The 20,145-nt window shown below is 53.8% G+C and overlaps 9 protein-coding genes across 9 annotated transcripts in view; 5 read left to right on the forward strand and 4 right to left on the reverse strand.

The window, feature by feature from the left end:
- Window positions 1–280: 280 nt before the first annotated feature.
- On the reverse strand, window positions 281–4,402 carry SNOG_00543 (hypothetical protein; the record flags this gene model as incomplete). The annotated part of the gene is made up of 5 exons (XM_001791174.1): window positions 281–693; window positions 750–2,816; window positions 2,848–3,645; window positions 3,690–4,334; window positions 4,387–4,402. 5 exons carry the CDS (start codon window positions 4,400–4,402, stop codon window positions 281–283), a joined length of 3,939 nt encoding a protein of 1,312 aa, XP_001791226.1.
- A 1,967-nt stretch (window positions 4,403–6,369) lies between these two features.
- SNOG_00545 (hypothetical protein) lies at window positions 6,370–8,033 on the forward strand (the record flags this gene model as incomplete). Its single annotated transcript, XM_001791175.1, has 4 exons — window positions 6,370–6,550; window positions 6,782–7,073; window positions 7,127–7,349; window positions 7,410–8,033. 4 exons carry the CDS (start codon window positions 6,370–6,372, stop codon window positions 8,031–8,033), a joined length of 1,320 nt encoding a protein of 439 aa, XP_001791227.1.
- Window positions 8,034–8,372: 339 nt separating this feature from the next.
- Window positions 8,373–9,274, reverse strand: SNOG_00546 (hypothetical protein; the record flags this gene model as incomplete). The annotated part of the gene is made up of 2 exons (XM_001791176.1): window positions 8,373–9,033; window positions 9,081–9,274. The coding sequence occupies 2 exons, from the start codon at window positions 9,272–9,274 to the stop codon at window positions 8,373–8,375; spliced, it is 855 nt and encodes a 284-aa protein (XP_001791228.1).
- Window positions 9,275–10,084: 810 nt separating this feature from the next.
- SNOG_00547 (hypothetical protein) lies at window positions 10,085–11,054 on the forward strand (the record flags this gene model as incomplete). Its single annotated transcript, XM_001791177.1, has 3 exons — window positions 10,085–10,215; window positions 10,360–10,534; window positions 10,782–11,054. 3 exons carry the CDS (start codon window positions 10,085–10,087, stop codon window positions 11,052–11,054), a joined length of 579 nt encoding a protein of 192 aa, XP_001791229.1.
- Window positions 11,055–11,164: 110 nt separating this feature from the next.
- Window positions 11,165–12,556, forward strand: SNOG_00548 (hypothetical protein; the record flags this gene model as incomplete). The annotated part of the gene is made up of 1 exon (XM_001791178.1): window positions 11,165–12,556. The coding sequence occupies one exon, from the start codon at window positions 11,165–11,167 to the stop codon at window positions 12,554–12,556; it is 1,392 nt and encodes a 463-aa protein (XP_001791230.1).
- An 886-nt stretch (window positions 12,557–13,442) lies between these two features.
- On the reverse strand, window positions 13,443–15,236 carry SNOG_00549 (hypothetical protein; the record flags this gene model as incomplete). Its single annotated transcript, XM_001791179.1, has 2 exons — window positions 13,443–14,524; window positions 14,591–15,236. The coding sequence occupies 2 exons, from the start codon at window positions 15,234–15,236 to the stop codon at window positions 13,443–13,445; spliced, it is 1,728 nt and encodes a 575-aa protein (XP_001791231.1).
- A 1,669-nt stretch (window positions 15,237–16,905) lies between these two features.
- Window positions 16,906–17,193, forward strand: SNOG_00550 (hypothetical protein; the record flags this gene model as incomplete). The annotated part of the gene is made up of 2 exons (XM_001791180.1): window positions 16,906–16,927; window positions 16,964–17,193. The coding sequence occupies 2 exons, from the start codon at window positions 16,906–16,908 to the stop codon at window positions 17,191–17,193; spliced, it is 252 nt and encodes an 83-aa protein (XP_001791232.1).
- Window positions 17,194–17,351: 158 nt separating this feature from the next.
- Window positions 17,352–19,343, forward strand: SNOG_00551 (hypothetical protein; the record flags this gene model as incomplete). The annotated part of the gene is made up of 5 exons (XM_001791181.1): window positions 17,352–17,507; window positions 17,566–17,663; window positions 17,816–17,931; window positions 17,981–18,373; window positions 18,472–19,343. 5 exons carry the CDS (start codon window positions 17,352–17,354, stop codon window positions 19,341–19,343), a joined length of 1,635 nt encoding a protein of 544 aa, XP_001791233.1.
- A 350-nt stretch (window positions 19,344–19,693) lies between these two features.
- The window catches only part of SNOG_00553 (hypothetical protein), a 1,036-nt gene continuing 584 nt past the window's right edge, over window positions 19,694–20,145 (reverse strand). Inside the window, exon 3 of the mRNA XM_001791182.1 lies at window positions 19,694–20,145. This exon is cut by the window's right edge and continues 331 nt beyond it. Coding sequence (XP_001791234.1) covers window positions 19,853–20,122 — 270 coding nt within the window. The 5' untranslated portion in view covers window positions 20,123–20,145 and the 3' untranslated portion in view covers window positions 19,694–19,852.

The following is a 20,145-nucleotide window of genomic DNA, read 5'->3' on the forward strand; positions in this document are numbered from 1 at the left end:
ATCGCGGCTGCAGAGATTGTCACAGTCTCAATGGGCCAGCACTTACTTCCAGTTGATCAATTAACGTCACTGCTTGACCCCACGCATCCACGAAGGGTCGTCCAAATGTGCACGCCATTGGCAGCTTTCTTCATCTCATTACAACCTATTCCATCTTCTGGGCTTTCAATATCGGACTCTGAGTCCTTCAAAAACAGCACTGACCTTCGTGTGTGGTCTTAGCAGGCTAATGATGTATAAAAAGGCAGACATCACGAGCATTCCATTACATTCAGCATCTTTAGGCTTTATCCCACAACTCCATGCCCTCTTTCCTCATCCTCTTATACCAGTTCTTCACATACTCCAACCCCACATGCGGGCCATACGGATCCTTTTCCCACTGTGGCCGCGGTGGCTTCAACCCCGTCTCCTCCTCGCATTTCGCCATCAACTCGCGAATCGTGCCTCCTCGATTGTAGCCTTCCATATCGATAGTCTTCACGCGATCTGCTTTCATTTTCTCGCGAAGCTCGGTGGTCGCGCCTTCGTTGACGCTGAAGTCGGCTGGCCGCACGACGACGCCGTAGTTCTTCGCCGCGCCGGACACGGTGACAAGGCGCCTGTGGACTTCTTGTGCGACGACGGTCGAGGGCCGGGTTAGGGGGTCGCCGAGACCACCACCGCCCCAGGTTATCCATTCGAGAACGTCGCCTGTGATCAAGTTAGTATAGGAGAACATGAGATGATTAATGCAAATTATGACCTACCAGGATAGACATGAAGGTAATCTTGCTTCGACTGGCAAAGCTCAATGTTGTCCTTTTCCCTGTCTGTGCCATAGCTGTTGTTTCTGTAAAGGATCTTCCTCGATCTGCTTCCTGGCATGCCTCCATTGACACCCCAGGGCTTTATCATCCACCTATCGTCGTGGATGCTGACATCACCTTCGCAAAGCCATCTGTACAGCGTGCGTTGTGCGTTGCCACCTCGGTAGAATCCAGCGCCTCCAGAGTCGGGCAATGCTTCGTTTGCTTCGATGATGACAGGGAAGTAGAGCTCAATATTCTCCGCAGGTATGGACTTGATGGCTGGGAAGAGGCAGTGACAATCTGGTCCGTCTCCGATTGGTCGAGCAGGTACTCCTCCGAAGCCAATCTGATACAAGAGGTAAAACTCGCCGTCGGGCTTGAAGCCAGAATAAAACAGATGAGGGGAGTCAGAGAAGCCTGCTGCACAACGGTAGGCTGCATTCCTTTGACCAAATAGCGCCTGCATGACGTCCATTACACGGCCTAGAAGGTGAGTCCTACAACTGAGCGCTGCAGGTCGTACCGGCCGCAGGATGGTACCAGTGGGTATCTTGATGTCAATGAGGTCGTGGAAGCCGTCATTGACGACGGCATGAGGGTCGTAGATGGCCAGTAAATAATACCCAATGAACATTTTGAACATCGTGATCGAAAGGTAGTAGTTCATCGACGTATTGGACTGCGGTGAAGTACCGTCCCAGTCAAACACCAGCTTATCGCCTTGTTTCTGCATCGAGCATGCAATCGCGTAAGGTCCGATACCGTGGCCGTCATCATCGATGAAGTCCGTGAATGACGACCTGTCGCTCCCAATCTTCTCGTCGATGATTGTCTTGATTGCAGCTCGATTCTGGTCCAGAAGATAGTCCGTCGCAGCCTCGTACACCGCGAGCCCATATCGCTCACAGAGCTCGTTGACTCGTGTGGCTGCTGTCCGACAAGCTGTCACCAAAGCGATCAGGTCGGATTGGAACCACTCGGGCATACGCGAGTTTCGGAAGAAGAGAGACGCGAGGCCCTCGTTGTATACGCCCTTAGCATACAGCTTGCAGATGGGAATTTGGAGTCCGTCTTCGTAGATGGTGCTAGCATTGATACTCATCGATCCCGGCACTTTGCCTTGAACATCGGTCAAGTGCCCAAAATTGGCTGCCCAGCCAATAAGCTTGTGCTCGAAGTAGATCGGCAGTAAGATGATGACATCGTTTAGATGGGATACAGCGCCATCGATCTGGTAGACGTCGTTGGTGACGAAGATGTCGCCTTCTTCGATTGTACCTTTCCAGCCGTTCAAGAACTGCGTGATGAAGCTACCAAATTGACCGACGAGCATTTGGCCGCGGGTGTTTGTGATGACGTTGAACTCGTCTTGTTGCTCGCGGATGGCCGGACTCATGGCGCAACGTAACATGAGAGTATCCATCTCGCGTCGTATCGAGCCCAGAGCGGAAGCAATGAGTGTGGAGATGAGGGGTGTCTCTTGTACGAGCTGCTTGGCGGCTTCCTTGGTATGCACAGTCTTCTCATCAGACTTCTTGTCTTCAGGCCAAATGAGAATGTTGCCCATGGAGTCCACTTCACCAAAATGACCTGGAAGAATGAGGGTGTTCGAGTCCATCTCTGTGACGACAGCAGGGCCAGGGATCTTAATGCCGGCCTTTGTGATCTTGGTACGGTCCCAGAATGTAGCTTGAACTTTCTTGCCTTCGTATACAATATCCTGCTTTAAAGTGATAGCATCCTCCGGAGGACTTGAGCTGTCAGCCTTTAATGAGATAGGTTTGATTGCGACCTCTTCAGAGGCATCAATAACCTTGGCTCGCATTCGCATAGTTTCAAGTTCGGCATCCGCATGCGAGAAGCTGAATTGCTGCTCGTGGGCTTCGTTGAACTTGGTCCGAAGGTGTTGCAGTAAAGCACTGGTGTTGTGGACTTCTTCTTCGCTGAAATCGACCGTGAGAGTCATCGCCTGACCCTTGTATCGCATGTCAGATTGAAAGACGACCTTGAGTTTCGCTTGCTGATCTGCAAGTGCCACTTTCATGGTTCTCCATGCAACTAGTCTTCAGGTCGCCAAGTGTCTTGGTCAGGTCTTCCGCAGTAATCTCGGAGAATACCTTGATGTAAGTGCAGCTCTCCTCATGTGACATCTTGGTTGTAGCATCGCCTTGAGCACACAGCACACCAGGACTTGGGGGAACGATGACAGGCCACGACCCAAGTAGTTTTCCGAGCGAATTTGCGTGGAGAGGACCGGCTCCTCCAAATGCAACCAGCGCAAAGTCACGGGGATCATAGCCTTGCTCGACTGAGACGAGACGCAGAGCGCCGTGCATACTCTCGTTGACTAGATCAATGATACCTTCTGCAGCTGAAGTCATCTCGAGACCCATTTGTTTGGCGATGTTCTCCACTGCGGCAGCTGAGGCAGCGACATCGAGCTGGAACTTGCCGCCTAGGAGCTTGGAAGGGAGATAGCCCAGTGTCAGGTTTGCATCAGTGACAGTTGCTTGGGTTCCGCCTTTGCCATATGCTGCAGGTCCAGGAGTTGCACCGCTCGACTCCGGTCCTACGCGGAAGTTCTTGGTGAATTCATTGTACATCGCAATCGATCCTCCACCGGCACCTACAGTTCTTACGTCGACTGAAGGCGCCCTAACAGATAGATGGCCAACTTCGGTTTCACGGCGAATGATGGCATCGCTTCCGGAGAGAAGAGCGCAGTCCGTACTGGTACCGCCCATATCAAAGGTGATCAAGTTCTTGAAAGGCGTGTTCTTTGCTACCAAGTGCGAGACAGCCTTGACACCACCAGCAGGTCCACTCATCAAGATCTTGACAGGGGTTTCTCCAGCTAGATCCACCGAAGTCAAATCGCCACATCGGATTTCAGGATGCGAATTGTGTCTGTGTCTTTCTCGAGCATCTTCTGCAGATTCTTCATATATTTTTTGACGACTGGCTTCACAATCGCGTTGGCTGTGGTGGTAACTGTGCGCTCATATTCCTGAATTTCTGGGAGCACATCCGTCGAAGTGACGACTTCAACATCTGGACCGAATTCGTCGGTCAATATCGACCGCACCTTCTCTTCATGCACACTGTTCGAGAACGAATTGAGCAGCGAGACGGCAATCGCCTGTGGTTGTTGCCTTTTGAGATCCTGTAGATTTTCGCGAAACTCTTTCTCATCCAACTCATAGAACACTTCACCGTCAATTTTTATGCGCTCTCTGACTTCGACCGTTCGCTCCAATGGCACAAGTGGCTCTGGCTGGACATAATTTATCCATGCTCCGAGACCACCGGGAATTTGACTTCTCCGAACCGTCAATATATCCTTGTGTCCCCTTGTGACAATCAAGCCACACTTTGCGCCTTTGTTCTCGAGCACCGCATTCGTGCCGGTCGTGGTGCCATGGTGTATGTATTCGAACTTGCCGTCCCAGTTGTACTTTTCTTTCAAAATATTACGCGCTTCTACGACGCCTTCGTGGACACCAATTGACTGGTCGCTCGTGTTCGTGGGGACTTTCGTGCGTACTGTTGGAACGTGGTAGTTGGCATGAGTTGCAGAAGGATAAATACACCACACTTACCAGCTTCCCCATCCGGGGTGATCACGCACACATCTGTGAAAGTACTGAGGATTCGTTAGCATCTTGCAAGCAAGACGGTCTACGTATTTCTAGGCGGCATCGAACCGATTAGGGTCCCTCTAGGTATACAAAATCGACGACGACTTGTTCGTGGGCAGCGCGGAAGTTGGAATCAGCACTCACCCGCCCACATCAACACCAAGCCTGTAACCCGCCATAGCAAAGGAGCTGTTTCCGAATCAATCGAATAGCAATCGACGCTCAAGTACCAGTCAGAAGCGGCTGTAGCATGTTATAAATCTCTAGTTCTTGGAGAAACTGCGACACGCCGAGCTGGAGCCGGGGTCTGTGGATGCCATTGCTGCTGGTGGCCTTTCCTACTTAATCAGTCTCCATCCACGCATTCGGTAGCAGCCAACCGACATTACGAAGCCGCTCACTTCTTGCAGCGGAGTTTGCGCATGTCTGGCGATAAGCTTGAATGCGTCGATCTATCACAGATGGGGCTACGCTGCCGTCTGAAATGAGGGGTCAACATCGGAACGCTATTGCCGTTGGGTATTTGGAAACCGGGGAAGTAGCAGGGGAATTTTAATCATCTCGATGGATCGTAGATTCTCAGGCATCATGAGTAGACGTATGCAGCTTCAGGAGACACCTTTGAAGCTCTCAAGTTGTGGTGTCAGAAGCATGACGTACGCCACCACGCCCGCACTTCACCCCGCACGTGTGGTGATGGAACGATTCATCCGAAGAACGCGTACGTGCATTGTCAATGGATCTCATTGGCGGTACTATGCTCCGACTATAGCCACACTTAACGGTGTATTTCGCTACTGCTCATACAATCCTGGAATGGATGTATGCATCCACATCACGTGATAGCGCGACGGATTCAAATCTCGAAGTGCATGTACCCCTCTGGTTCAGAGGTATATGCAGGCAAGCAAAGCATACCGGCATGGGGGCATTTACTCTATTGAGTATCAAGCTCGACAGAGCAAGATGAAATCGAAAACTTCATATTTCACGTCCCGGGCGTGCACAGCTGCAACAAACATCTCGACTACCTAGGTACGTACATTACTAGAATGCACATCCCCTACCTTCCAATTCATTCAAGCAATACATTTCCCTTCTTCCTTCCGCAACACGTGGGCAGTTCCCCAACAGCGCTCCCACAAATCCATAAACATGGTACCGTCGGAACAAACCCTCCCTACACTACAACATCGCCAGCTCACATGCTCACCAGCGGTTCAGAAAGTCCCGATAACACCCACCTGTCCATCGTTCGCATTGAATGCGGATCGCCCGTCCGTGCCCAGGCGCAGGGTTGCCAGAAACGTGCGTAGCCGTTATCTACCATGTTCGGCTATGAGCAGCCGATCTGTCTATCTCGACGACAGCGATTGGGTTGGCGCGAGGAAGCAAGCTCGGCAAATCGATGAGCCTTGAGGAAGGCTGGACTGATGCATGTGATCCTTTGGATGAGAAGGGTGCTTGTTTGGATTTACAGAAATTCGTAAGATGTGTAATATGGTATCTGCGCTGCGTACTGCGAAGTCGTGTAGGGTAGGACATGCGCTTCGGCTGCAGCACGAACCATGCATGTGGATATCCTATGCTAGGCTTATCATCAAGTTCGCTTCCCAGCTTTGGGGCTGAGATATCTTGCGCCTGCTGGGTTGGAGATAAGGTTGCCAATGAGATGTGTCCATCACATTGTGTATCAAGCCAGGAACATGATCGGAATCCCAGTCAGACCCATTCAATCGGTTACTATAAATCATGGGTTGTATCTGTACCTTTGGATCGGCTTGTATAGGATTTCCACGTGGTTGGCAGGTTGTATCAGACACCCCACTTCGACTTCGATACTTGGTCAATCTACCTGGAGTATCGCGGGCTGAGAGTGCTTCGTAGCAAGCTGAACGGATACGAAGCAAATTCCACACTCGAGGAAACTATACCTCAGGATGGCGTCCGACGAGAAAAAAGAGATCAGCGTTGTTCCCCAGAGTCCACCTTCCAGCATCCGAGTTGGCTCCATCAAGCTCGCCGCTGCCGGCGATGACTTTGAAGTCTTCAAGCAAACGACCGATGGAGTCCAATTCCGCCTCGTTGGCTGGATCAAAGCCAGCGTGATATTCTTGAAACGTAAGTTGCCCTTCCATATGCATCTATTCATAGGGCCTCATCAACCCTTTCCTATGGGTTGAACCACAGGAAGATTTCAACAGACCCTCTGTCATCCTCTACTCCATCCATGAGGTCAGCCACCTAACACCCCCCAGTAATCTTCGCCACCGGGCGTCCTCAGCATCCCAACCGCAATGTACGGCCTTGGGCGCTGTCGGCGGCGCCCTCAGCGTAATCGGCTGGGGGCAGCCTTAAACACATACTTCGCCATCGTGCAAGGCAACTTCCGCAACTCGCACGCGCAATGTCACTCCATCGCCGACATGGCCTACGTCGTCGGCGGGCCCGTCGTGCGCGAGATCTGCGGCTTCCTCTTCATCGTCGCGTACGTGCTGTGCGCGGGTTCGGGCATTGTGGGGCTGAGCGTCGGGTTCAATGCGTTAAGTGAGCACGCGGCGTGTACGGTTTGGTGGGCGCTATTGGCGTATGTCGCGGTTGTGGCGAGCGCAAGTGTGAGGAAATTTGAGAAGATTGGGTGGTTGTGAGTCGCGTACTTCTGGCGTCGAGGGAGTTGGACTGACAAGCGTGATGCAGGTCTTGGGCGGGCTTTGCGAGCGTGTATGTTGCCGTCTTCGTCGTTGTTGTAGGTGTGACGACGCGCGATCGACCTGCAGCTGCACCGCCGGTGGGCGAGTATGATTTCGGATATCATGCGATTGCGTATCCGTCGTTCATGGTCGGGATGACGGCATCAGCCACGATCTTTGTGTCTTCGGCTGGGACTTCTGCTTTCTTGCCTGTCATCAGTGAGATGAAGGTACGGCTGGTCCAAGCTACTCGTCTTCCTTTCATTCAACTGACGCACTGCACTCATTAGAACCCGCGCGACTACAACAAGTCCGTCTACCTCTGCATGTCCATCGTACAAGCCTCCTACCTCACCTTCTCACTCGTCGTCTATGCCTACTGCGGAAAATGGGTCACCGACCCCTCTCTCGGATCCGCCGGCCCCTTGATCAAGAAGATTGCATACGGAATCGGTCTGATTGGGCTAATGGTATCCGGCTGCCTCTACCTGCACGTCGCCGCCAAATACGTTTTCGTACGCATCCTCCGTAACTCACCCCATTTGCAGCGCAACAGCGCGATTCACTGGGGCACGTGGTTCGGATGTACGATTGGTCTTGGTAGCTTGTCGTTTGTGTTGGCACAGGCGATCCCAATCTTTAGCTTCCTGATTGCGTTGACAGGAAGTGTGTGTTTTGCGCCCATTGCGATCTGCCTGCCCGCGTGGTTGTGGCTCCATGATCATGGAGACTGGAAGCGCGGCGGCGTCATGAAGAAGGCGGCGTACTATGGTCATTGGCTGTTGATCCTGCTTGGCGTGTTCTTGTGTATTGGAGGAACGTATGCGGTGATCAACAGTATCATCACGTCGTATGCGAGTGGATTGATTGGCAGCGCATTCAGCTGTGCAGATAATTCAGGGACTGTACATTGACGACGATAGCTAGACGGAGAACCTGATGCAAGACTGGTTAAGATTTATTAGCGACGTAAACATCAAACACGTGCTATAGCATTTGCATTGCTGCCTCTTACCTCGCCTCCATACCTTGACGTTCATGAGCTAGTGAACAAACTCCACTTATACTATCGCGAGGCGGACACTTGAAATGCATTTGAGATGATGCCACGTGGATGGATATGGGGGAAGTGATGAATTTCATTTTCTTCCAAGAATGTACCGAAAACGCCTCGCTATGCTGAGTGGGTATCAAAAGGGATGTCCGGTAAAAGTAGAAAATCAAAACGCCCATGGATGTGTTCCGTCCAGAGATCAAGCACCAGGCAAGGCTTCCACAAAGCAAGGCATGTTCGGCCATCGATCCTGCCATGCTGCGAGAATCTCTGGTACTTTTTCGTCAAAGCCTGTACGAGCAGCACCGCCGCCTTGTTCCCAGCCACTCTCGCCATATGCTTCCCGTTCTTTGGCAGCAGCCTCATTCAGACTCAGTGCAAGATCCAGTATGGCTTTACCACCAACGAGGGCCTCTTCGTGGTTGTCTTTGATGTCAACATTGAAGACATGGACAGGGCGATTAAGCTTGCCACCCTTATTATGGAGGTCCTCAAGCACAGCATCAAAGCAGCGCTCTTCACAAGTGATCACGACATCAGCGACGCCAGACTCGGTTCCTTGGAATCCCTTGTCTTCTGCATGTTCTAGACGGGGCTTTCCGGGCACCCAGTCCTGGAAGCGCTCGGGGAAGCCTTTGATGTTGAGGTTGCGACCGAGCATGTTCAACAAGCCGTTGTGGGTGTAGAGCGCGGTATTCTGCTGAGCAAGCTCATCGTGAATGGCACGGTAGGTGGTACTATTGAAGTGGTACACGTTGGGTTGCATGGCAGTTGGGCCAGGCAGACGCACTAGTGATCCTGTGCCAAATGAAATGGTGGGAAGATGTGCAGAGGCTAGCTGAAGATGTGCTTCCATAGAGCTACTGATGTCAATAGAGATCATGGTGAGAGGTGATGTGGGACATACCGGTTCTGGTTACTGGCACACACGGTGCAAAACTTCAGCTTGAACTTATCGTCGGGCACAGAGTTGCTCTCCGCGTGTGCATCATTTGTGCCGTCCATACCCATAGATGTAGGCTCAGCTGGGGGTGGCGGTGGAGGTGGAGGGGCAGGCGAAGGCTGTTGTTGCCGCGCCCTCAATCGCGGATCGACCGACATGATGAAGAATGAAGAGGTCGGAGCGACTATCAGGGCAGAAAACTCTTCATCAACGTTAGCCAGCGCTCGCAAATGTTATGCTAACAACAAAGTGACGGTAGTGGGAGATCAGAATTTTCAGTGTATATTATTTGAAGTCCTCAAAGGCTAGTGCCTAGGACAGCTCCAATAAGGTAATCATCATCTCAGACGCGGAGGGTTGCACGGTGCAGACTTACAAGACAGATACAAGAGACTACTTAGAGGCTCAACTAGTGGGGGGTAGAAGCATGAAGAGAATTGGTAGTGGTGTGGGTGGAGGATGGCACCGGGTGCCTGTCCTTTGGTGTGGTTGTTGTGTGCTGCAGGCTTTGAGGTCGACAAAGCTTCGCAGCTAGCGCGAGATTATATAAGCACGGCAACTGCCGGAAATGCGATGGCGGGGCATGAACACTTCAACTTTGGAGGCGTTCGCAAGAGGGTTCAAGCCAATATCAAACTACAGAGTGTCTGACAGCGGCTCATTTCCTGTTCCTGAAAGGCGGTGGGTCATAGCATTGCATGGTATAGCAGATGGTGGGATGGCATGGGAATGTTTTTGCGCGATGTGCCATGCCAAACAGGATGAGCCCAGTCAACATGCAATCAGCAGCACATGCTACGTAATCCGGACCCCAGTTTTCATCAAGAGCGCCATTTGGCTTGAGCAACAATTTCCTGACATGACGACTCGGGCGCACATGTCCCAGGAGCTCCTTGCCGTCCCGTGGACAACTCCAGTGAGCAGTGCGCCATTCGTCCTGGTCCGGTTAGGCCGCAGGATCCTGAAACATGCACGTGAGGAGGCTAGGGTCAATGCAGTCAGGCCTCACAGCAAGACAAGCAGAGACGGAGAGCCGCGAAGTCACAGGCCCTCGATCTGGCCAGCCAGGCGTAACCTGTCTTGTCGAGGCCCACCAGCTGTACACGTCCAAAATCGCTGCAACGCTCTCTGCATGATTGCTCATTCTATCGTGGCCGCGCTGGTTGACGTGCATGGGAGAGCCTGAAACATTGAATCGGCGTCTAGCACATCCCCGCTGTCTGTCTAATAAGTCTAATAATAGCCTGGCAGCACACGCGCTCCGCTCTATACAAACCACAACACCCGTAACCGACGTCCTCGACCTCACTGACACTGCGCCCACCCGCCCACGCTCGAAGCCCCTCTGGCACCTCTGCCAACTCGCCTGTTTCGAGGCCCGCCCGCACTCGCGCAATCCTTGGCTCTCTCTTCACTGGGTAAGTGTTAGCGCCAGACTCGACCCCCACAGCAGCCATCGACCCCGGCGAGCGCTTCCCCAACCGCTGCCCACTGCAAATATCTTCATCCCCGCCGGTGTTTGTCCCAATCGCCGGGCGCATATTCGCTGCGGCTACTTTTCCAGAAGCTGTCCGGCGCCGTCTGTCGGCCCATTGGTTGTCTGCACCCGCGAAACATTGTGGGAAACATTGAGCCACTGCGCCATCAGCCGTAACCGATCCCCAGGAGCCGCCTCTCAGGTACCGCGTCTCTGTGATTCGAGAGCACCGTGTGCGCCTTGTGCGCTGCCGACGGCAGGCTTTCTTCCTTCTTCACCACTACCGGTACGCCCAACCTGGACCCGCCAGTTCGTCTGCACCGCGCGCCGCCTCAACACCACCTTCTCCAACACCAACACCGACACCACCACCACCACCACACCGCAGCCCGCGGCCGCTACTCCCCTATTTCACTGCTGACGACCCAGACACCACCGCACCAGCAATCCGCCGCGCATGAACGCCACGTCTTCGCCGCCAATCCTCGCCGCCGAGACGCAACGGCTGGATAACATAACCGAGGGTGTCGAGGCGAGAGGGCGAGAGCGATACTCGCAGCGACACGACATCATGGCCGCCGACGTCTTATCCCCGCGCAGCGAGCCTGGCTCGGCCACGTCTGTTGGCGCAAACCGAACCACGCTGCCCCCACTAGTCACATCCCCGCCATCGCGGGCAAAACTCGAGCGGGCCAGCTCCTACCTGAACAAGCGCCTGTCCACCTTCTCCAACACATCCAATGCCCCGCAGCCAACGCGTTCGCGGCCACAATCGACGGCCTTCCCGATTTTCCACTCGAGCCTCGACTTTACCCTCGTACGGGACTTTGCATACGACCCGCTGCACCCACTCTTCTACGGCCCTCTGCCTGACCAGCCATCCGACATCTCTACTCCAGCGAGCGAAGTAAGTCGGCGATTATCAGATCCGCCACCTGTGGCATGGCGCACCGACCGCGGCAATTGGTCAGCAGGCTCCTGGGATGCGACAGGCGAGCAACTCCCGCAGATGGCATACGGCGACGGACCGCCCTACAGTGAGGACGAGGACATTTCCAGCCCAGTGGTCACGAGCCACCACGGCGCGCGGCACAAGAAGCACAAATCGAACATTGTCAACTTTGACCACACGCGGGGCAGGAGGGGCTATCCCGAGGAACAACGGAGGGCGCCCCTCGCTGTGCCCAATGGCGAGGAAAGCCCCGCTGGAGATGCCAGCGAAGCCAGCGGCCAAGGCTACATCACCTACCCACCAACAGCCTCAAATCTTTCGGTGCCCGAAGGCGCGTCACGGCGAGACTCGCACTTTGCAGCACTACTCCCCCGACGCACATACGCCGAAAACGAAGGCCCTGCCTACGAGTCAGACGAGGAAATGTCAGAGCCTGGAGACTACATTCAGGACGACAGCCGCTTTTCACGGGACTATCAATTCACCATTGCTTCACCAGACGAAGAGATGCATGGCAAGGCAGTAGCGCTTTTCGACTTTGCACGAGAAAACGACAATGAACTACCTCTTGTAGAAGGACAGGTCATTTTAGTGTCATACAGGCACGGCCAGGGTTGGCTGGTTGCTCAAGACCCCAAGACTGGGGAGAGCGGACTGGTGCCCGAGGAGTACGTGCGACTGCTTCGAGACATCGAGGGAGGCTGGAATGGCCTCATGAATGGCAATCTGCACCCCCAAGAAGCCAACCCCGCAGCGCCTGAGAGTCTGCTCAGTCCCATCTCTGCCGGCCCTGAAGCTAAGACACCCACGCAAGCCGACCACACCTCGTCCTACACGCCTATAATCTCGACATTTTCGACGAGCCACAAGGACCTCGAGCCGTATCCCAAAGAAAAGCTCACCACACCCACTGCCGGCGAAGGAGAGACCACTGGCAAAGCGCGAGAAGGCGGCCCAATGGAGGGCGTGGAAGGGACTCCCGAGCCAACACCGCAGCCCCAAAAGTCATGACACCAAGTCCAACCTTGAAACCAACTCTTTTCTTCACTGGTTCTTCTTTTTAAGATTTCCCAGATTCGCCGAACGCACGAGTCAACACCGGCCCGAAATAAAAATGCTGACACGAGCGACGAACGATCGACACTTGTTTTATCCTGCAGCCCAACGCAAATGGGATGGACGTCGTTTTAACGTTTCTTCGCAAAACGGTCAGACGTTCATCTTTTTCATACCAGACTCGCCTGGATTCTACCTATGAGAGGACCGGATCCTGGAAGTGTTTTTTCTTTGGGCAAATCTTCACGACATTCGCTTCACCAAACGTGTCTTAACTGGTCCTCATTGATTTAGCTTTTGCATTTGCCTTGGAGTCGGGAAACCCGGAGTGCGCCATGCCGGCGAGAGGGGGCTAAGAAGGAGCGCGCGGCTTTTGTAGTTGTACCGATTCTATTGTTTTTTTAACTTTTCTGTTTACCTTTGACGATGTATGGCTGGGATTCGACTAGGATGATATATGCCCGGCCAGGATGATGGATGATGAAGGATGGATGGCATTTTGATGGCATGCATGTGGGTGGGAAACCACGTGCGGTCTTGCAAGGCAAAGCACGGTAAATATCGAAATGCTCAAAGTTAATATCTGACTTGTTCGCTGTGCTTGTGTGGCGCGATGTGAGGAGGAGGCGGAGGCAAACGCACCAATCTGGAAATGCGACAGACAGCGTGGAAAAATGATAACCATTGAGGCCGTGACATGTACTCCAGTCGCACTACCTTATACAACCCATTCCTATCAGCCGCATATCATGCTTACGAATCGCCCAAACGCCCCCGCTATCCTGACAACAAGGCATAAAAAACAAGGTAATAATACTATACAAGAAAACTTATCCAGCCATCAAAGCGTCGGCGCCTTCCTCAACCCACGACAGTACCGCACATGCAACGCGTCGATGAAATGGCTATGCCTGATCCCCGGCGGCCTCTGCTGCTCAAAGTGGTCAATCGCATCTTCCACGCGATATCCACAGCGCTCAATAAGATACGACACGAGGAAGAAGCCGGTGCGATTGAAGCCATAATGGCAATGCACTGCGATGAGTCCCGGGCGCTTCTCGGCTCTGATCTTGTCCACGAGGTCGATGAAGATCTTGACCTCATCAGCTTGCGGCGGCTGTTTGGAGACCGTGGGGAATTTATGGTATGGGATGCCGTTATCCTCGAGGCCTTTGGGGTCGTAGACGGGGTTGTCGTGCGAGATGTCGATGACGGCGGAGATTTGGCCGGCATATTTTTGCGCGACGACTTTGGGCGTGTGTTCAGCATCGACTTCGCGGAGGGTCTTCATGGCGCGGAAGACGCCAGCGATGGGCTCCGAGACGGGCGGCACGGCTTGCCATTTCTGCAGGTTTTTGACGTCCCATTTGCCTTCGGTTGAGAGGTACTGGAGTTGCCAGGCGAGCGAGAGGCGCGGATCGATGTGGTCTGCAAAGAAGCTACCGATGAGGCCAGAGATGATGCGCGAGGTGGAGGGCGCGAAGAGTAACGAGTGTGCTGCGGGCTTTGGCATGATCGCAGTCTTTACGACCAGGCGTCGCGGATGCGGCTCAGGGTGGTTGGACGTGGGCCTCGTTGCATCAGAGATGAGCGACGCATCAGCCGTCGATGTGCTACAATCTGTAATCGTGTCTCCACCGCTTTCAAAGTTATCAGTGGTCGGTGTCATAGTACTGTCATCGTCTGTGATCCTTGGTAGGTCGTTCGCGTCAATGCCCGAGTCCTGATGCTTGCGCGGCAATTGCGCAGATTGAAGTAGTATTGGATCGAAAGGTGCTGCTGCGATAGGCAGACTGGCCTTTTCACTTGGCGGCTCAATGGCAGCAACATCCCTTCCGAGGAATTCTAGAATGCGTCTGACATTCGAAATGGGCGTGACATGGTCCGCTTCGCCCCCAGCAAGGAAAGTTGGGATGTTCAGCCCTGCCCAAGTTTCTCTCCCCGGCAGACCTCTATTTTTCCGACTAGGACACATGCCGCACACCATACGTTGCCAAACGGGTGTCTTGCTCTGTTTGTTGAACCGTAGTTGCAGCCGTTTTGTCTCTTCCTCGGCATCCGCTCCTGTCATGCGAGCGACACTACTGCTCTCGATGCCTCCTCTTCGGTCCCATCTTCTAAAAAGTTCGAATACGAATGTTGGTACACGTGCAGCACGACCAGCTTTAAGCTGCTGCTCTTTATTGAGTGGATCCGATTGCGGACAAATAGCGATGAGGCCAGCGACGTGTTTTGACAACAGTTCTGCATGTGGAGATGTGGGTGATGCTAATAGCGCAGCGAGGGAGCAACCCATGCTGTGGCCGACCAGAATTACCTGTTGGTCTTCATTGACGGCACGATGGGCTTCTATGACAACGGCAAGAAGGTGGACTAGCGCGTCCGTAGTGTAGGCGTCCCAGTCCTTTGGTGAGAATTCAGAGAGGCCGCATCCTGGAAGGTCGATGGCCAGACATGATGCAAGATTAGTGAGACTGAGCAGGATCGGGTTGAACTGCGCAACGGAACCACCGAGGCCATGGATGAAGACAAGCAACGGGACAGGACATGGTATCCTCGGAAGTTTGCTCTCTTGCGGATGCGGTCGATAGAAGGTCCTGATGCCTGAGTAGGTGCAATTGGTTGATGGCACCATATACGAGCGTATGGTGGAGTGCTTTTTCAATAGTCCGGGATCAGTAGCAGCTGCATCGTCTGCTCCTTGTCAGTGACAGCTTCAAGCAAAGGCTCATCCACTGCAGCGGGTCCACGTGACCCAACGTGTGTCGCGCAGATCGTCTGGGGCTCTCTTACCGGCAGCATCTGCATGCTGTTTGTCGGCAGACAAGGGGCCGGTCCTGCTCTTGTTGTTTCTTTTGCTCCATAACCAGATTGCCGATCCGATACCACAGAAAGCTGTCAACTTGACCATTCCCACAAGCGTCAAAGTCACCCAGCCGTCACTAACTACGAAGGGATTGAGAAGAGAGACCAGACGATAAGCCGGGTTCTTTATATTCCCTGGTCTGTTAGGGTCCGTGACGACCTGTGCTACTTGGGCGCTGGTTGGTCCGGCAAGAGCAGTCTTCAGCAGCAAGACGAGGGCCTGTGGAAGACGCAACGTGCCATTGTGAGACGAGCAAGGACGCGAATGAGGCTCCATCGCTCTTTGCGTGGCCCAGCGCTGAATGTATATTCAACGGGGCGTGGAGATGCTGGCGGGCGGGCGGGCACGGTGGGCAATCCTCGTACAACGCGGCAGCCAATGGAATGGGGAAATGCAAATCGTGCTCTGATCTCTGGCGGCGGATCACCGGTGCCTGGGAACAACTGGTATGGTGGGATGCGCGCACGTTGAAGACGCAGCGAATGTGCTGCTACGAGTAAACTGGTCTAATTTGCAACGGGATGATGTGCTGGAGTTGTGATGGTCGCATGTTGAAAAGCAATGACGGGCGATAAGGGCCAGCGAAGGGTGATTGGAGTTGACGATGGGCAAAGTGAAGCGATGAGATGCAGACGATGTGAGGAAGATATTGCGCAGGAGGGGGACAGAGCGCGATTGCAGAACATGGAGGATGGCTGTTGCAAGCTGAAAAATGACGTTGGGCTCTTTCCTTTGCGGGTAGACGGGAGCGGCGTTGGGATCGTGTCTTCATTCCTTGGCACAGCGACAGGGCTGTGTCCGAATTGCCCATCGACTGACCCCTGACTATCATGTCCATCACCAGTTCGCTTCTGATCCGACCATGCGACAGACTAATTTGTTTCCTCGATGCCTCCTGAGTCTGCTTCCTGAGTCTTCCATCACGATACACCCTTGCAGGCAATGAGGCTGCCGTAGCCCCGGCCACCATCAAGAGTACCGGCTGACGGCCGTGTTGGCACTCACCACATCTTGGAGCCTTCGCACTCAACGCGTCCTGACTGATCCGGTCAGCTGACCCCCAAGGGAAAACGCACCGGAGCGGGAGGGATGATTGATGGCATTGCGCTCTGATTTGGATCGAGCTTATCCGTCACGTGCTGTCGTCATCGACATTGATGAAGTGATGCTTGAGCTTCCTGGCTTCCGCCATTGATCCAGTTCGGCAATCCTACCTTTTGCTACGCAGCTCACCGCAAAGTCGCATCACGAGTGTCTTGCAGTACATCAAACGCCTCTCAGCCTCCGCCGTTGACTGCACCAAGTCTGGCCAAGTTCCGGTCTTCTTGCCGGCGTCCATGGAGTCGGGATTTGGCCGTAGTCCATGAAGACATGCCCGCCGAGCACCGCAAGCCTGCACTAGCCGGCGCGATCTCCAATCATCGTCTAATCGCTCACGATGCACGACTTTGGTATTGGCTGTCTGTCGTCCCGCAGACCAGGCTAACATGTTGTAGCGCGAGGGGCTGCTGCCATTTTCCTTGTACCCCTCCATCCGAGGATCGTCGAGTCGAGGGAAATGGGTTTGACCGCTGAGCCGCCCCACCAAACGGCGCTGAAGATTGGCTATTGCTTGGTTGCAACTGGGGTACCACCAGCTTCCGACCGAATTTATGGGTCGTTTGGTGACGAGACTGGTCCGCTAGGTACTCGATATCGGCTGGACTATCACCGTATCTCGTCGTAGTCGTCACGCAACTTCACCTTTCATGCACTTTTTGTTCTCTCACTCGTACTCAACAGTATACCAATAGACGAGGCGTCTTTGCCTAAAGTATCCCTCTCCATCAGACCACATATTTCAATTCTTTGCTTCTAAACTCTCCGGTTCAACGCTCTCCCACAATGGATCCGCGCAACCTTGAAAAGCAGCGAGAGCCAGAGGAGCCGCGCTTCCTCACGTTCCCGCATCTGCCAGAGGATGCCATGCGAGATGGCAAGCCTGCGTTGAACAAATACTCGTCTACTCTTACTGCTGGCCATAACTTTCCGGGAGCTCAGGTTCGCCTTCCCAGAAAACAATCCTTCAAATACCTAATCAGCTGACCCTCAATACAAGGCCATGCTTTATGCGGCTGGTGTTCCCTCGAAGGAAGCCATGAAGACACAGCCTCACGTAGGCATTGCGAGTGTATGGTGGGAAGGCAACCCATGCAAGTGAGCAATTTTGAATACCCCACGTTGTCGTCATGGTACTTACAATGCTGCAGCATGCATTGTAAGTTCCCGCATCTGGATATCTACGCCGCACCATTGGTTCCGAGAATGCCAATGCTGCACCGCCACGTGGGATTTTAACATTGACTGAGAACTGCAGTGCTCGACCTGGGAAAGGAGATTAAGAAAAACGTCCAGGCTGACAATATGCTGGCATGGCAGTACAACACTGTGGGCGTGTCGGATGGTATTACGATGGGTGGAGAGGGTCAGTCATCTTGATCCTTGTGTCGCTCCCACCTACTGATGGTGTGCAGGCATGCGCTTCTCTCTGCAGACTCGCGAGATAATAGCAGACAGTATTGAGACGGTCACGTGCGCGCAACATCACGACGCGTGTATTGCCATTCCCGGATGCGACAAGAATATGCCTGGTGTCATCATGGCATTTGCCCGTCACAACCGACCATCGATAATGGTATATGGCGGCTCCATAATGCCAGGCTATTCCGAGACGCTCAAGAAGCCCATCAACATTTCAACATGCTACGAGAAACACGGTGCCTATATCTACAAGAATCTGGAGAGTGCTGAAAAGGGGAAATTTTCGCCAGAGGAAATCATGGATGACATTGAGCGCAATGCATGCCCGGGTGCTGGCGCATGTGGCGGCATGTACACTGCCAACACTATGTCCACGTCCATTGAGGGTAGGTCCCTAATGAACATCCTTCGTATCTCCACTAACAATATCTAGCAATGGGTCTCACCCTACCTAATTCATCCACCACACCTGCCACATCCCCAGCCAAGATGCGCGAATGTGCCAAAGCTGCAGCTGCCATCCGCGTCTGCATGGAAAAGAACATCACGCCCCGGAAACTACTCACCAAGGCCTCCTTCGAGAATGCCCTCGTCATGATGATGGTCCTCGGCGGCTCGACCAACGCCGTCCTGCACATGCTCGCCATGGCCGGTACAGCAGGCGTCCCCTTAACCCTTGACGACTTCCAGCGCGTGTCCAACAAAATTCCCTTCCTCGCCGACCTCGCCCCCTCTGGCCGCTACATGGCTGCCGACCTCTTTGACATTGGCGGCATGCCCTCCGTCATGAAGCTCCTCGTCGCCGCGGGCCTCCTTGACGGTAGCATCCCCACCGTTACCGGCAAGACCCTCGCAGAAAACATCGAGCCCTACCCTTCCTTGCCGCAAGATCAGGTCCTCATCCGCCCCCTCTCCAACCCCATCAAAGCCACCGGCCACATCGAGATCCTACGCGGCAACCTCGCGCCCGCCGGCGCCGTGGCGAAAATCACGGGGAAAGAGGGCTTGATATTCCGCGGTAGGGCGATGGTATTTGACAAGGAACACCAGCTTGACAAGGCGCTGAATGAAGGTCGTATTCCGCATGGCGAGAATATCGTCGTTGTCGTGCGCTACGAGGGACCGAAGGGTGGCCCGGGTATGCCCGAGCAACTCAAAGCCAGCGCGGCGATTATGGGCGCGAAACTCACCAACGTCGCGCTAATTACGGATGGGCGGTATAGTGGTGCCAGTCACGGGTTTATTGTCGGGCACATGTGTCCAGAAGCGGCCGTGGGTGGCCCCATTGCTGTGGTTAGGGATGGGGATGTTATCACTATTGGTAAGTCGTGTTGCAAAGTCGGAGAGAGATGGTGATGGCTAATGTAAGGGCAGATGCGGAGAAGAATCGCATCGATATGGATGTGAGTGATGAAGAGATTGCGGCGAGGTTGAGGGAGTGGAAGGCGCCGAGTATGCCGGTTACGAGAGGTGTTTTGGCCAAGTATGCGAGGTTGGTGGGAGATGCTAGCCATGGTGCGATGACGGACTTGTTTTGAGGAGTGAAGGCGATCGGGTCGTGACAGGCTTGGTGGGAGCTTGAAAGTCTGATCTTGGTTTCGGTAGAGGGCATGGCACGGCGGCAATGCTCCTACCATGAGAAACGATCAGTACGACAGTATGAAGATGTGACAAGACAACAAGCAGATGGCACGTGCAAGTATTGAGTGGGTATCATGTTGCTTTTCAGGCCAAGCCCGCTTCCATTGGAAATCCTAGGCTATGCTGCCCCAGCGAAGTCATGTTCTCAACGCCATAAGCCGTAAACCGTAGATCCGTTACCGCCCCGCAATCAAATGCTAGCAGCTTTTTCCTTATGCAAACGTCTACTCGTCATCCTCCTCCTCCTCAGCCTCGAGGGTGGTCTGCGCAATTCGGTCCAAATCACGCTGGCCGGACTGTGTGATGCGGCGGCCACCTTTGTCCTCATCCTGCTCGAGGACATCAAATCTTCTCAAGAGCTCTGCATGACCTTTGCGGTCGACGGAGCTCGGAGGCGTCAGTGTGGTGGGATGGGCGCGAGCCACGGTCTCTTTGGTGGAGCTAGATTCATCCGTCAACATCCTCGTGACCATTTCGGCATTATAAGCTTCCATACCCGTGAGCCTTGCGCAGGCGG

The sequence above is a fragment of the Parastagonospora nodorum genome (assembly GCF_000146915.1).
Source record: "Parastagonospora nodorum SN15 chromosome Unknown scaffold_1, whole genome shotgun sequence".
NCBI classification, from domain to species: domain Eukaryota; kingdom Fungi; phylum Ascomycota; class Dothideomycetes; order Pleosporales; family Phaeosphaeriaceae; genus Parastagonospora; species Parastagonospora nodorum.